We start from the raw sequence: 12,356 nt of genomic DNA on the forward strand, positions 1-12,356 counted from the left end.
GCCTCTGTTGACTCAATTCTGCACTAAATCCCTAGTTTGCAATGTGCCAAAACTAAGTCCTTTCTAAAAAGACATGATTTAGATGCTGTATGTGATCGAGGTTCTAATGCACTATTGTCAACTTGCTACCACAGTGAAGTACCTTGACTGTTAAGAGACAGACACCTCATTTCTACTTTAAAAATCTGCACCTCCAGCCTGATTTCTGCCTTCCAGCTTGTCATTGTCTGCCTACCTGAAGAGCTAAGCTCAGAAGTGCCTTCCCCATAGCAGAGAAGCTTACACCTGTTATCAGACCACCTCTCTGCTGCATAAGCTAAACAGATAAAGCTAGTTCCTATGTGTCTGAGGTCAGGCTGCATGGCACCTCCCCTGCTCTTTTGGGTACCAGGCACAATACCAACACATGCATATGACAATGTCTCACAGGCAGTTTACGCTACACAAAGACTTGCTTGTTAAAAGCTGGATCTGTTTCTACATGGTGCTGGATTGTGTAGGGGTAAAAAACAAAAAAACAAACTTTAACTATTCCCGTAAGAGAAGCATAACTCACAATTCAAGTAGTGTTTAAATATTGGGGGGGGAACACAACATGACACAATGACTTTTCCCAGTATATTATAGATAAATACAGATTAAGAAAAAAAAAAAAAAAAAGAGAGATGGCAAAAGCCTCACTAAGGCCAAAGACGGAAGAGAAGCCATCCAGCATCCTCCCTTATGATAGTCTGTGATGAAGAAAGCATTTAGAGACCTGAACTCTAACACTTTGTACTTTCTGCTACCACTCACCTGGAAATCCAGCAAACATCGAAACAGGACTTTGGCTGAGGGAGAAGTGGGATGCAGAGAGGACAAAAATATAACACATTAGCTCTCAGATTCAAGATACTCAGGAGCTCTGAGCAGCAGCCTAGAGCAAAAGCCAATTCTCTCAGGTTACTGTCTGCCCTGGTCTTCAATTTTAAATGAAAAAAGAGCTTTCTGAACTAATTGTCCTGTGCCTCCTTCAGTTCTGCCTCCTTTCTATCTTTTGAATTCTGTGGCAAGGAGAACCATTTATCAGGTACTGACCCAGAAAGCAGGATGTCATACTATGACCTCAGATACTGGAGGAATGCAACATATGGATATTTTCCACTTCTTGCCATTGTTCAGGCAAGAGGTATAGACACAGTCACAAGGGTTTCAATTGCACTGCTCCCCCCATGGAGCACCTGCTGAACAAATGGCAACAGATATGACTTCCCAGTTTTCTGCTGAAGTCAGGGGAACTGGTCACAGATCAGCTCATCACCCCAGTCCCTCCATTAACAAAGGCTGGACTGGATCAAAAGAACAACAGAAGGATCTGCCTGGCCTGTGTCTATTAGAAGGCAACAGTGGACGGATGCCCAGGGAAGAGTTTAAGAACAGGACAGGACACGTCTCCAGAACACATCAGGCAAGGAAGTAGCTTGCAGCTCAGCTCAGGAACCTCCTCAGAGGAGGCAGCGTATTTTATATTTAACTAGCTCAAGGGGGAACATTCCAGGTACGTTTACTCCCCACCAGTAGAGCAGCTTAACAGAAGTACAACAGCTGTGATGCAGGAGCCCAGAGTTACCTCCAGTTTGCTCAGATCATCAGATGCTCTGCCCTGGCCCCTGACTAGCAGGCCTGTTCCTTCCTCCAGCCCTCCAAGACACTGACCCAAGTGGAATCTGTTAAAATCTGCGAGGGCTGTGTTAGCAAATAGTGCTGTAGGGATGCAGCTTATCTCCCATCTCAGCTGCACCGCGTGGGAAAGGCTGTTTCTCAAACCAGGCCCATCTCACCTGACAGAGCATAGGGAATGAGGACCATGGGACTTCCCAAACAGAACGGGAAGATCCAGGTTCACACCAGTCTTTGGGTGCTTGATTTCCAATAAGTTCAGTCAGACTTTAATTCCTGAATAGGATCTAAAGACCTGACCTAACACTTCTTTTCTTTTAAAGCAAAGGCCCCTGCAAATTTAGCAGACCTCCTTCCCAGCTGTTCTGGTCAGCAAAGGACACTGCAGAATTGTTCCCTGTGTGAGATGGAAGAGGCACTGCTCCCTACACCATGCAGGCAGCAAGAGATCCCCTTTCTTCCTTGCACAGGTAGCTTCCATGCTCCAATCTCAAGTCTGCCTCTCCAGGAAAACCACCACAACATTTTCCCCCACACTTTGCTAGGGTCTTCTCCATCCCCTACCTGTGTTTCCAGAGGTTGGCTCTATGATTGTGTCCCCAGGCTTCAGGATCCCAGCCTTCTCAGCATCCTCTACCATCCTTAGGCTGATGCGGTCCTTCACACTGCCCCCAGCATTGAAGAACTCACATTTTGCCACTGGAAACAAAGAAACCAAGCAGAGTTCTTAAACAGCAGTCATTTGCTGAACAGGCTGCTCGTCCCTAACATGTCTGCAAAAGCAACTCTGTTAACATGTCTGCCCAATTCACCTCCCTACTTTACAACACCAGAGACGGGGATTCAGTTCACAGCATCTCCACTGTTATGGGTCACAACAACACAGCAAGTTTGGTACTTGATGCTGGCCACAGAAGCCAGAACTCTTGTCAGTCTCCTCAAAGTATGACCCCTCCTTTCATCCTTCCTCTTTATTACAGCCCAGTCATTAGTATAAAAAGCCCCAGGGCTCTTCCAGCACAATAGCACAGGGGAAGAGAACTCTACCAACATGCCTTGCCTTTTTCCTGCTACATTCTCCAGCCAGTTTCTGATCAAACTGGAAGTTTCTCCCCTCATTCAGCCTACACTTTCACGACTCTGATCAGAGCCTCCAGATATCTCTACTATGGTTGGGTTTAAAAAAAAACAACAACTGAACAAAAAAAAAAAAACTTTCATTGACAGTTTGATCCCTTTCCTCTTTTTCAGTGAACTTCAGTGGTAACTGCAGATCTGCATTTTACACACACTGATGAATACGAGAAGCAGTCAAAGACTTCATACAACTTTTTTAAAATTAAAAAAAAACATTTTCTATGAAAAAAGTTTCACTTTTTCTACAAAAATGGAAAAGCTGCAGGAAATGTCCTCATGAAGTACAAACTGAAAGATGTTTTAGATGACCAAATCCTAAAAACCTGAAAATCTGCCAAAGAAAAAGAGGAATTTTTCTCACCATTTTCTGCAGGGTACCTGCACTCCTCCTATGCCCAGGTTACATGACACTACTAACCAGGACTACCCAAGTTTCTGAAACAGTGTTTCTTATTTTGATTTTCTGCCTGCAGCAGTACTCACAGAGTTCACACTTGAGCCCATACTGCTTCCCAATCTTGTTGATTCGCACCATGGGTGTATTGCCAACTTTATTCAGGATGCTTGGCATGATTTTCAGAGGCTCTGGCCTGGTACACATACAAAAAAAGTCAGTGTATTCACAGAAGGGGCCACAGGCAGGTCACACAAAAGCAACACAGCATTTCTGAAGCTTTTTATTTCAAGCAGCTTTCTCCCTCCCCTTTATCAAGCTAGTCATTTTAGATATTTTGGTTTAAAAGAATGTCCATTGGATACAAATTCACAAAATATCAAGTCCTTGATCCAAAACAAGGATTAATCAGACATCAAGCCAAATCCTGAGGCAAGAATGAAGTGCTCTGCACTTCCTCCTGGCACAAAGTAGCTTAGCAGTGCTCAGAGTCAGCTACTTTAAAAGCAAAAGGCATTAACAGTGCAATCTTCCATCTAATCTTCCAGAGAACTGCTTGCCAGGTTATTTAAAATAAGTTAGTTCCAGTCCACGTAGTTTCATGTCTTTGGTGCAAGGTCCCTTATATGCTTAATCTGGGTTCTTAGCTTTGCTTATATGTGGAAATTAAGAAGCACCAGCATATCTACATGCTAAACAGCATCAATTTAAATCAGTCATCTTTTGTTAAATCCACATGGCTCTGAGGAGACCTGGATTAGTGCTGTACTGAAAATCAGCAAATAAAAGCAATACTTACAGAGTGGTATGACGATGGGGGGAGGCAGAGAGGGGTTTCCCAAGCTTCCATGTGCATTTACTAGGTGTATCAGGGCGAATCCACTCCCTTTCCTTCTCATTAGCCTTGCAGTTCTCATTGTCCATCCCACCAGGGAGAAAATACTTGCCAGGTGTATGAGGGCATGAGTTCGTATCTGGCTTCTCCTGGGAAGGAAGTGTAGGCATTTCACCCTTGGGGGAGGGGAAGGGAAAAAAAAGGGAAAAAAAAAAAAAAAAAAAGAGGGGAAAAAAGAGGTAAAAAAAACCCCAAACAAACAAGTGAGAGTGATTTGTATGCCCTCTGTAACAAGGTCGAGTAACTGTCTCAAAAGATGCCCTAAGTCCTGCACCATGGGGAAACCACCCATTCACATCATTGCCCCTCTACAATAGCTAAAAATTATGTTACTAACAAGGAGTCCTTATTCCTGTCTGTCCCTTCACCAACATATCTATTTCAAGTCTAGTGCTTCAGCATGCAGTTTTTCAGAGGGAAGCCTGAACAGAAACTACCCTGGTGGCACTTTTCAAGAAAGCATTATTGACTATAAGCCAAAAGGGGCAGTGGCAACAAGTAGCTTTTAACAACCAAGAACAGGTTCTGCCACTGACTACAAGAGATCCTGTCACTATACCCAAGACCCAGGTATTAGGTGAGAGAACACAGCATGTCTCAGATAAATCCCATCCTCAAGTGTCCCACTCTTGTTTTTCCCTTCTATGAAAAAGGTCACAACAAATGGGTATTTTAATGGTCAGTTGATGTTTCCATAGTACCGTGAAGATGGGAAAGTCTTTCAGCATAATTTTGATCTGCTAAATCCTTATCACTAAAACAAGAACCTTGCACTGCAACACTGAGTGCAAAAGCTCAATACAGTGCCCTACATGAAGACAACTTAAAACACACTGAAGCATGTGCTTACTGTAACTAGCCTCCGTAAATATCAAGAAAACAGGACTTAATCTCATGGGAGACACCCCTCCCACACCAAAAAACATCTCTCTAAAATAAAACCTCCCCATTCCAAGCAGAGAGAAACAGAGTAAGACTACTTGGTGACTAATTAGAAAATGATGCCGAAAGACTCTGCATTGCTACTTGTGGTCATGAAGGAAAACTCTTCCAGAAAGGCCACTGGTTTCAATAGCACCTACTTCCACAGCATTCCAACAAAAAACCTAGAAAGCCGCCTGAAAACAAACAGATAGGGCTTTCCCAAATTGTGGTGACAGAAAGACAGGCAAACAGTATTCCCCAAAGACCAATAAGTACCTTAGGCACAGAAACAGGCCTTTCCAATATCAACTTCTCCATGTTCTTTGGTGAAAGTGACAGCACAGTAGACTGGACTTTCTTCAGGAGACTGAGTACTGGAGGTCACAAGACTGGAACCCTCTTCAAAGCTGCAGATCATGCAAGTTAGAAAAAAACCAAAACCAACCTATCAGCAAACAGTCTCTCATAGGGCAAGACAGACATCCCACTTTCACAGGGAAAAAAAGAAGCTGCAAAACAAAGCGAAGATGACTCATATAAACAGTATTAAAACAAAAAAAACCCACCATGCAGCAGAGGTACTGTGCAAGACCAACGGAGGGTCTCCTGACCCTGTTCTTCCCGCATAACCTAATCTTCCCTCTGCCCTGCCCTCCACAGCTCAGATCCAGTAAAGTAAGCAGAAAACATCTCTATTGGACTGTCTGCAATTTCATTAGCCTGAAAACCACACAAAGTAATAGAAAATACTCCAGTTCACAGGATATATACTTCTAGAGACACCAAGGGTGAAAGGGCTTCATGGTGCCATCACCAAAAGACCCTGTACACAACTTAAGAAAAAGGCTTTATACAAGAACACTTAGAGGCCTCTCTACCCTTGAGGAGACCAAAATCTCACAAGTTTCTACCCAAACTGAATTAGTGTTGCATGCACAACTATAGTGATGCTGGATATAACACACACAGCAAACACTTCAACCACAAGGAAGCAAGGAAGCTTTCTAGCAGGCTTTTTGTTTCAGAAATCAGTAAATATAAAATGGAAGCAGTAAGTTAATTTCTCCTACTCCAGCCAGTTGTTCACAGACCCTGTCTGCTTCCTCTCCATTGAAGACAAAAATCTGGCTGAAGTCTTGGAAAGTGTGTGGGGCTTTTTCCCAATATCTGTTTTTCCTGTCACCATTCTGCAGCAAGATTCAGCTCATTCCATTACCAAATTGTACTAGGCCTGGAAAGGGTCCCTGGCCTCATCCTCCTTCTTCTGAGAAATGCACACAAAACAGATACAGCTTATATCAGCCAGAGTTGATGGTCTGGTGACACACTGGAAAAAGATTGGACTCACAGGACCAGTGAACTTTAGCATTTGATCCTGCAAGTTAACACGCACCACTAACCACTACTGCCTTATGCACACCAATTTCTTTCTTGCACGCTGATTTGAAGAAAATGCCTAAGGCATTTAAACTGCTCTCCTTTAGGAAAAAAAGCCTCTGAAAGTGCCAACTTTCCAGACTAAGGTTTGAAATAATTCCCCTTCTGGATATCAAGATTTCCATGCCACCAAAATGATATAATTCTACTTTATTTAGGTTAATACATGCCCAAGAGCCAAGATGGACTACATCCTGTCCTAGACCACTGACTGACAGACACCAATCCCAGAAAGCTAACATCCCATAAATATACATATCTAACACCAACCAGTCTTTGTTACCAGAAATTAGCTTACTTCCAGTTCCAGAGGGAAACCCAGCCTTCATTTCTATTTCTAGAAGGTGCCTGGTTCACAGTTCAGAATGTCAGTGCTTTTTTCAGTAAAGAAAAAATACTGGAGAAGTTTCAAGGCTTCCAACGAGACACATCCACATGCTCCTTCAGACAGCTGGCATGCAATACTGGACATAGACACCAACTGCCTCTGCTCACAGGTAAGAGTGACAATATCTACAAAGTTCATCTAAAAAGGGTACCTTGCTGCCAAAGAATCAAACCATTTCAACGTGCAGGAAGAAAGCAGCAAGGGGTTATAGACAAGGAACAGCAGATTTTGTTCATCTTCTAGGTTCTCATAAAATAGGAGTACAAAACCTTTAAAAACTTTAAATCACCAATCCTCAGTGTCCCTCAAGAGGGTCCAAAAATTGAGGAGAAGGGGAGAAAAATTTGTTGCAGTAAAAGTTTCAGAGGTTTCAAAAAGTACTTGTTCTTTGTATTGATGGCAGGAAAGAAATGAACATGGGTCTCTTCAAAAGCTGCCTTTTGGAGGACTCCCTCCAAACTGGCCAAGACAATACCATCTTATTTCCTCTATTGCAAGGCAAAAAAAATCCACAATCCACTAACAGCAACACCCATCATCTCTTGAACTAGAAACAGCAGAAACAGAGGAAAAGCTATACTTATTGCCTTCAACTATGCTGTGAGATTTCCTCATGTGTTTAGAATGGCAATACTCTGATGTTTGATCAAAGCTTCAATAATGGGACTAAAACTCTGAACAAAAACAAGGAGAGAGAGAAAAAGCTAACCACAAGCATTGCCAACAAAAATCCTGTCCCCGCATACTAACCTTAAGCAACATCATTCATTGGAAGGAACACAAGCTCCTGTTCAATAAATCCCTTCAAATCATGTTATTAGGCATTATTTTAAATAACCCCACACCCACGCAGCCTAAAGTAAATAGGTATGCATATATAAATTTATAGAGTCAGATTCTAATCATGCCAGTAGAGAATCAGTCCCAGCTATGGTCAACCTAATATCTTAGGGTTGTGAAGGACAATTCCTAGGACAGACTTGGTTGTTCTCCAAGGGGAATTCTTACTACAGCACTCAATGGAGACATATACGCACCTGCAATGGCTACAGTTATACCTAAGAAACAGGTCAAGAGCCCAAGAGTGACTTGTCATGTTCAGAACCAACAGGAAGACCTCAGATCTTCGAGGCCCTTCAGTGCTACTGATGAGCTTCCTGACACACCATCCAGAACACCCAACTGGTGCTTACAGCCCTACATGATGCAACTTCAGCAAAATAGGGGGCAGAGATGGTCAGCCTAGGATATCCAAATTCCCCTCACGATCCTGCCTACAGGCCCGAATCAGGCCATAGGACGCTGGTGCATCTTTCTACTGGAGAGATCTTTAGGGAACAAAGAAAAGGGGGTGAGCAGAAATCACCAAAACAGAGCATGACAACAGCTTTTTCTCTAGCCTGACCCTCTTAAGTCTTTCTTCTGGGAATGCAGACTGGGGAGACAGGACAGGAGAATGGCAACTCTGCTTCTCTAACTGCAATTGAACATTGCTCAGAAGAGTCTGAGGGAGATAAGCTGCAGGAAGAGTTGCCCATCTTCATGAAAGAAATTCTGTCAGCCTGAACTTAAGCTTGCTGTAAAAGGGAACAGTCCCATAACTAGCTGGAGGTGTGGGCAGAGTCTAACTAGAAAAGCCTGACTAACTTCTGCCATTATATCTGCAGAGCAGGCGAAAGAAAAGTCAGAAAGACAATTTACAAAGTCACTTAAAACTAAGTCACAAAGGGGATTGGGACATAGACAGAGATATGAGATCCAGAAAGCCTCATGGGCAAGGCTCACAACTCTTGATCTATCTCCACAGGGAATCCAAGACCTAAACTATTTCTCAACTCCTACAGAACAGGATTGAAGGCCAGTAAGTGAAATTAATCCCCGAACAGCCCGAGCTGAACTCCCTCTATAGATATGTTAGGAGCTACAGTTTCTAGGGCTGTTTACAGTATATGATGTCAGCACTAATGTAGATATTTAAAGAGTATCATGTATGCAAGAACCTAATTAACTTGAGTCTTGTCTGAAGCAGAAACGAAGCTGTCTAAAAGGCAGGTGTAAGAGGTAGATCAGAGAGAGATGCCCCAAGGGCTGACTACTCAGCAAGAGATGAGATACAGGATTCCATTATGCTGCGGCCTGAGAATGGGAAACTTAGACATTAAGCAAAGTACTTACTTTGACATTAAGTACTTTACCCTGTGAACAAGTAAACCACTACAAACCAGTTGTTCTACTCACTCTGAGTATCACAGGGTCTTAGAGAGCCTTTAGATCTTTACAGGTTACCATATGTAGCAATACCCATCCAGCCTTTGGAAGCTGTTTGGAAACACGACAGCTATAAGTGATTCAGGAGGCAGTCAGCCATTTGGGGTTTTTTGTGTGTGTGTGTGTGTGTGTGTCCCCTTGCTACTTTCTCAGTAGCAGGCAGCCATCACTCCTGTGTCAGGAAACGTCAAGTGACCTAAGTAACTGGGGTATGAATTAACAACACTGTGGCTCTAGGAAGACATCCTTCAAGAATCGAAAGTCTTATTTCATTTTCTTCTATAGAGCAGATGAGCATATGCGTGTCCTTTCAATGATCACTCTTTCTTTCAAGGCCAGACTAGCATATTCATAACCTTCCTGATAGAACATGGGTAGTTCTTTAAAGCCCCCGCCTCTGTAACACTGCAAAGATTTTAAAACTTCAACAGCAAAGCAACTTCCACTGCTATGGCAATTGTTACGCTAGAGATCAGCCAGTGAAAACATGAAAGTGTTCAGTCTGCCTTCCCACCACAGAAGGGAAGCTCTGCATGCAGCCTTAATGCAGGTGTCTTCTGACATCTCCATTTCCTGAGTTCACTCCAACCCTGTCCGGACTCATCTGACAAATATTCTGACTGATGTCTTCAAGAAGCACAACAGCATTACAGAAAAGACTGGAGAATGCTTTATCTACATTTTTACCTGCTGGAGTCAGAAGCTTTCATTATTTCTTTCCCCGCTTCTAGTTCTCTCTCCTTAGTCAGTGCACAAAGACAGAACAACACTACAGCCTGTAGTGCTCTCGATCTGCCAAGCTCACCACGTACAGGGAGAGAAGCATTACAGGTAGGGTAACAGAGACTCAGAGATTAGGCAAGTTGCCCAGCATGACAAAAAGAGGGAGTTGGAGCTCTGCTCTCAATTTCTGACCAGGTCTATAAAACAGGTAGAAGCACAGCTCCCCTTCCCCAGCATTATGGTGCCCCCCGCAAGACATCACATCTTTTGTTAGCCCAGGGACCTCTGATAAAGGCTGGCAGAGAACCCCTGGTCACCACTGCCTGGGCGAGAAGCCAGCTTTTTGGCTGATGCATGTTTTGTGGGAAAGACCAGCTGCCACCCACTCTGGCTACATCTGTAGAGCTTTTGGCGGGCATCCACAGTACAACCATGAGCACGGTACACCCTGCTGTCTGCCTAGTTCCCATGGATCCCAACGTACAGACAGCAGGCACCTGCCAATAGCCAGAGGCCAGTCGTCCTGGCAGCCTGCTATGCTGCCAGCACCTGATTAGTGACATACCTGAGCCAGCATGCACACTCCAGGACTTGGACCCCTCATGACCCTGGCTACCAACCACCATTTTTAGAAGTACTGCTCTGGCTTCAGGGAAGCAGGCTGGTTAACCCACACACAGAGTGTCATGATAGGATACTAAAGAGCCACCAACTAATATCAAAAGGGATGGCCTGCCCAAACGGCCAAAGTACTGGACCTAACCTAGCACCTAAACCGTGCTTTATTGGTACTGATCTCACTACAGCCATTCTCCTGCCGAGAAATACCACGTTCTGAGCAGGTCCCAGCTTCCCAGGAAACACTTTTTCTCTCTGATGTAAAATCCCCATATTTCACCTATCTCCGTACTCTGAGTTTTCCCTCCTTCCTGTAGCACAAGTTTTGCAGAACGTGGAGCTCTCATGCCTCAAATCAGCAAACAGACTCATTGAAAGGGTAAACAGTTTGAGCAAATTTGCTGGAACGGGGCCCAGCACTCCAAAACCTCCATAGTCAAAGGCTTCAGCATTAGAGAGATACACAGAAGAATAGATAATCAAACAGGAACAGAAGAATCAGTTGTCTTTCAGGTCATGGCTGGTTCAATAATATGCCAGCAGCATTAATAACGCTGCTCTCTCAAGTTTCAGTCAAGTTCAGACCCTTCCCAATAGGGGAAGGGCAACGTATGAAATAAAATATAAGAAAAGAAGCTTCCTGGTCCACTGCATTAGCCAGACTTGCCAAAAAACACTGCCAAGAGACCCTCACGGCACCCATGAGAACAACGGATGACAGGCCAAGAACGGCTGAAGAGCCGGTGCCAAACCCAGAGAGAAAAAAACAAAAGGCACAAAGTCATCTTGCGAGCCTGTATAAGCAGCAGAACGCCAATCTTTCCTCTCCCTGCTCGGAGGGGGCACTCGGCAGGCTCCCTCCGGCCTGCCCGCAGCATCCCCCGCAGCCGGGACCCTCCCGGGGCCTGCGCTCCCGTCCTCCCCGCGGGCACGCCAGCGCCACGGCTGGCTCCAGGGGCTCCACTTGCCCAGAACAGCTCCGAAGCTGCCCGTTCCTATCCCCTCCCTTAATTACAAAAAGAAAACAAAAGCCCAACCGTGCAGCACAACCACGTTCACCCACCAGCCCGCAGAACCTCTTCCGTTCGTCTCCCCCTCCCGAGGCGGCGGCGGCGAGGAGGGCACTCCCGAAGCAGCACCCCCCGCCCCCGCCACAGTGACCGTTTAACGGCCGCCCCCGCTGAGGCGAAGCGCGGCGCAGCCCACCCCACGCGGCCCGGGGTGGGTGGCGGGAATGAAAGGGCACGGCCACCCCCGGCTCTCCTCCCCCGCCCCACGCCCGCGGATGATGCAACGGGCGGCGAGGGGGATGCAGCCGCCCCCCCCCTGCTCCACACGCACGGCACCCCGCTATACGGCCGTCACCTCACCCAGGCGAGCCGGGCGCTCCCCGGGACGCTGCTGCCGCCCGCCCTGCACCGGCGAGGGCGAGGAGGAGGAGGAGAGGGAGGAGGAAGGGGAGGGAGCGACGCAGCGGCGCCCGGCCGGGGCGCGGGGGTTAAGAAGAGCCCGCGAGCCCCGGGGGCCCCGCCCCGCCTCGCGCCGGCCCCGCCCCCAGCCCGCCTCCGAGGGGCGGGAGCGGGAGCGCGCGCGGCCATTGGGCTCCACGGGGGCGTTGGCGTGGCAGAGAGAGCCAATGGGGAGGCGGCGCGCGGCCCACGGGGCAGTGCCGCCTGCAGCCGTGTGGCGGGCGGGGCGGGGGGTGCCCGGCGCTGCCCGGCCGGGGCCGTGAGGGGAAAGCGGGGGCAAAAGGCCCGCGTTCCTCCAAACGGCCTTCGCGGAGCCCGGGGCGAGGTCTGTGCCGGCGCCGGGGGCGCGGGACGGGCGGGGGCGTGCCCAGGCCCCGGCCTTCGAAGGCGACATTTCATCGTGCGCCTGCGGGCGCGGGCCGTAGGGAGGAAGCAGGCACATGG

The 12,356-nt window shown here is 46.7% G+C and overlaps 1 protein-coding gene across 7 annotated transcripts in view; it reads right to left on the bottom strand.

The window, feature by feature from the left end:
* Window positions 1-12,356, bottom strand: part of LOC115344078 (cystathionine beta-synthase-like protein) — a 33,518-nt gene that overhangs the window by 19,099 nt on the left and 2,063 nt on the right. Inside the window, exons 1-5 of one of the 7 annotated variants that reach the window (XM_030020909.2) lie at window positions 11,814-11,947; window positions 5,286-5,416; window positions 3,990-4,174; window positions 3,280-3,386; window positions 2,224-2,358 (exon numbers count right to left, since the gene is read on the bottom strand). In XM_030020909.2, coding sequence (XP_029876769.1) covers window positions 2,224-2,358; window positions 3,280-3,386; window positions 3,990-4,174; window positions 5,286-5,327 — 469 coding nt within the window. In that variant the 5' untranslated portion in view covers window positions 5,328-5,416; window positions 11,814-11,947. Of the gene's footprint in view, window positions 1-2,223; window positions 2,359-3,279; window positions 3,387-3,989; window positions 4,202-5,285; window positions 5,417-11,506; window positions 11,570-11,808; window positions 11,948-12,356 lie in introns of those variants that run through there. The other 6 variants (XM_030020905.2, XM_030020910.2, XM_030020908.2 and 3 more) reach the window with 6 other exon arrangements.

This window comes from Aquila chrysaetos, chromosome 7 (assembly GCF_900496995.4).
Source record: "Aquila chrysaetos chrysaetos chromosome 7, bAquChr1.4, whole genome shotgun sequence".
In the NCBI taxonomy this organism is placed as follows: Eukaryota; Metazoa; Chordata; class Aves; order Accipitriformes; family Accipitridae; genus Aquila; species Aquila chrysaetos.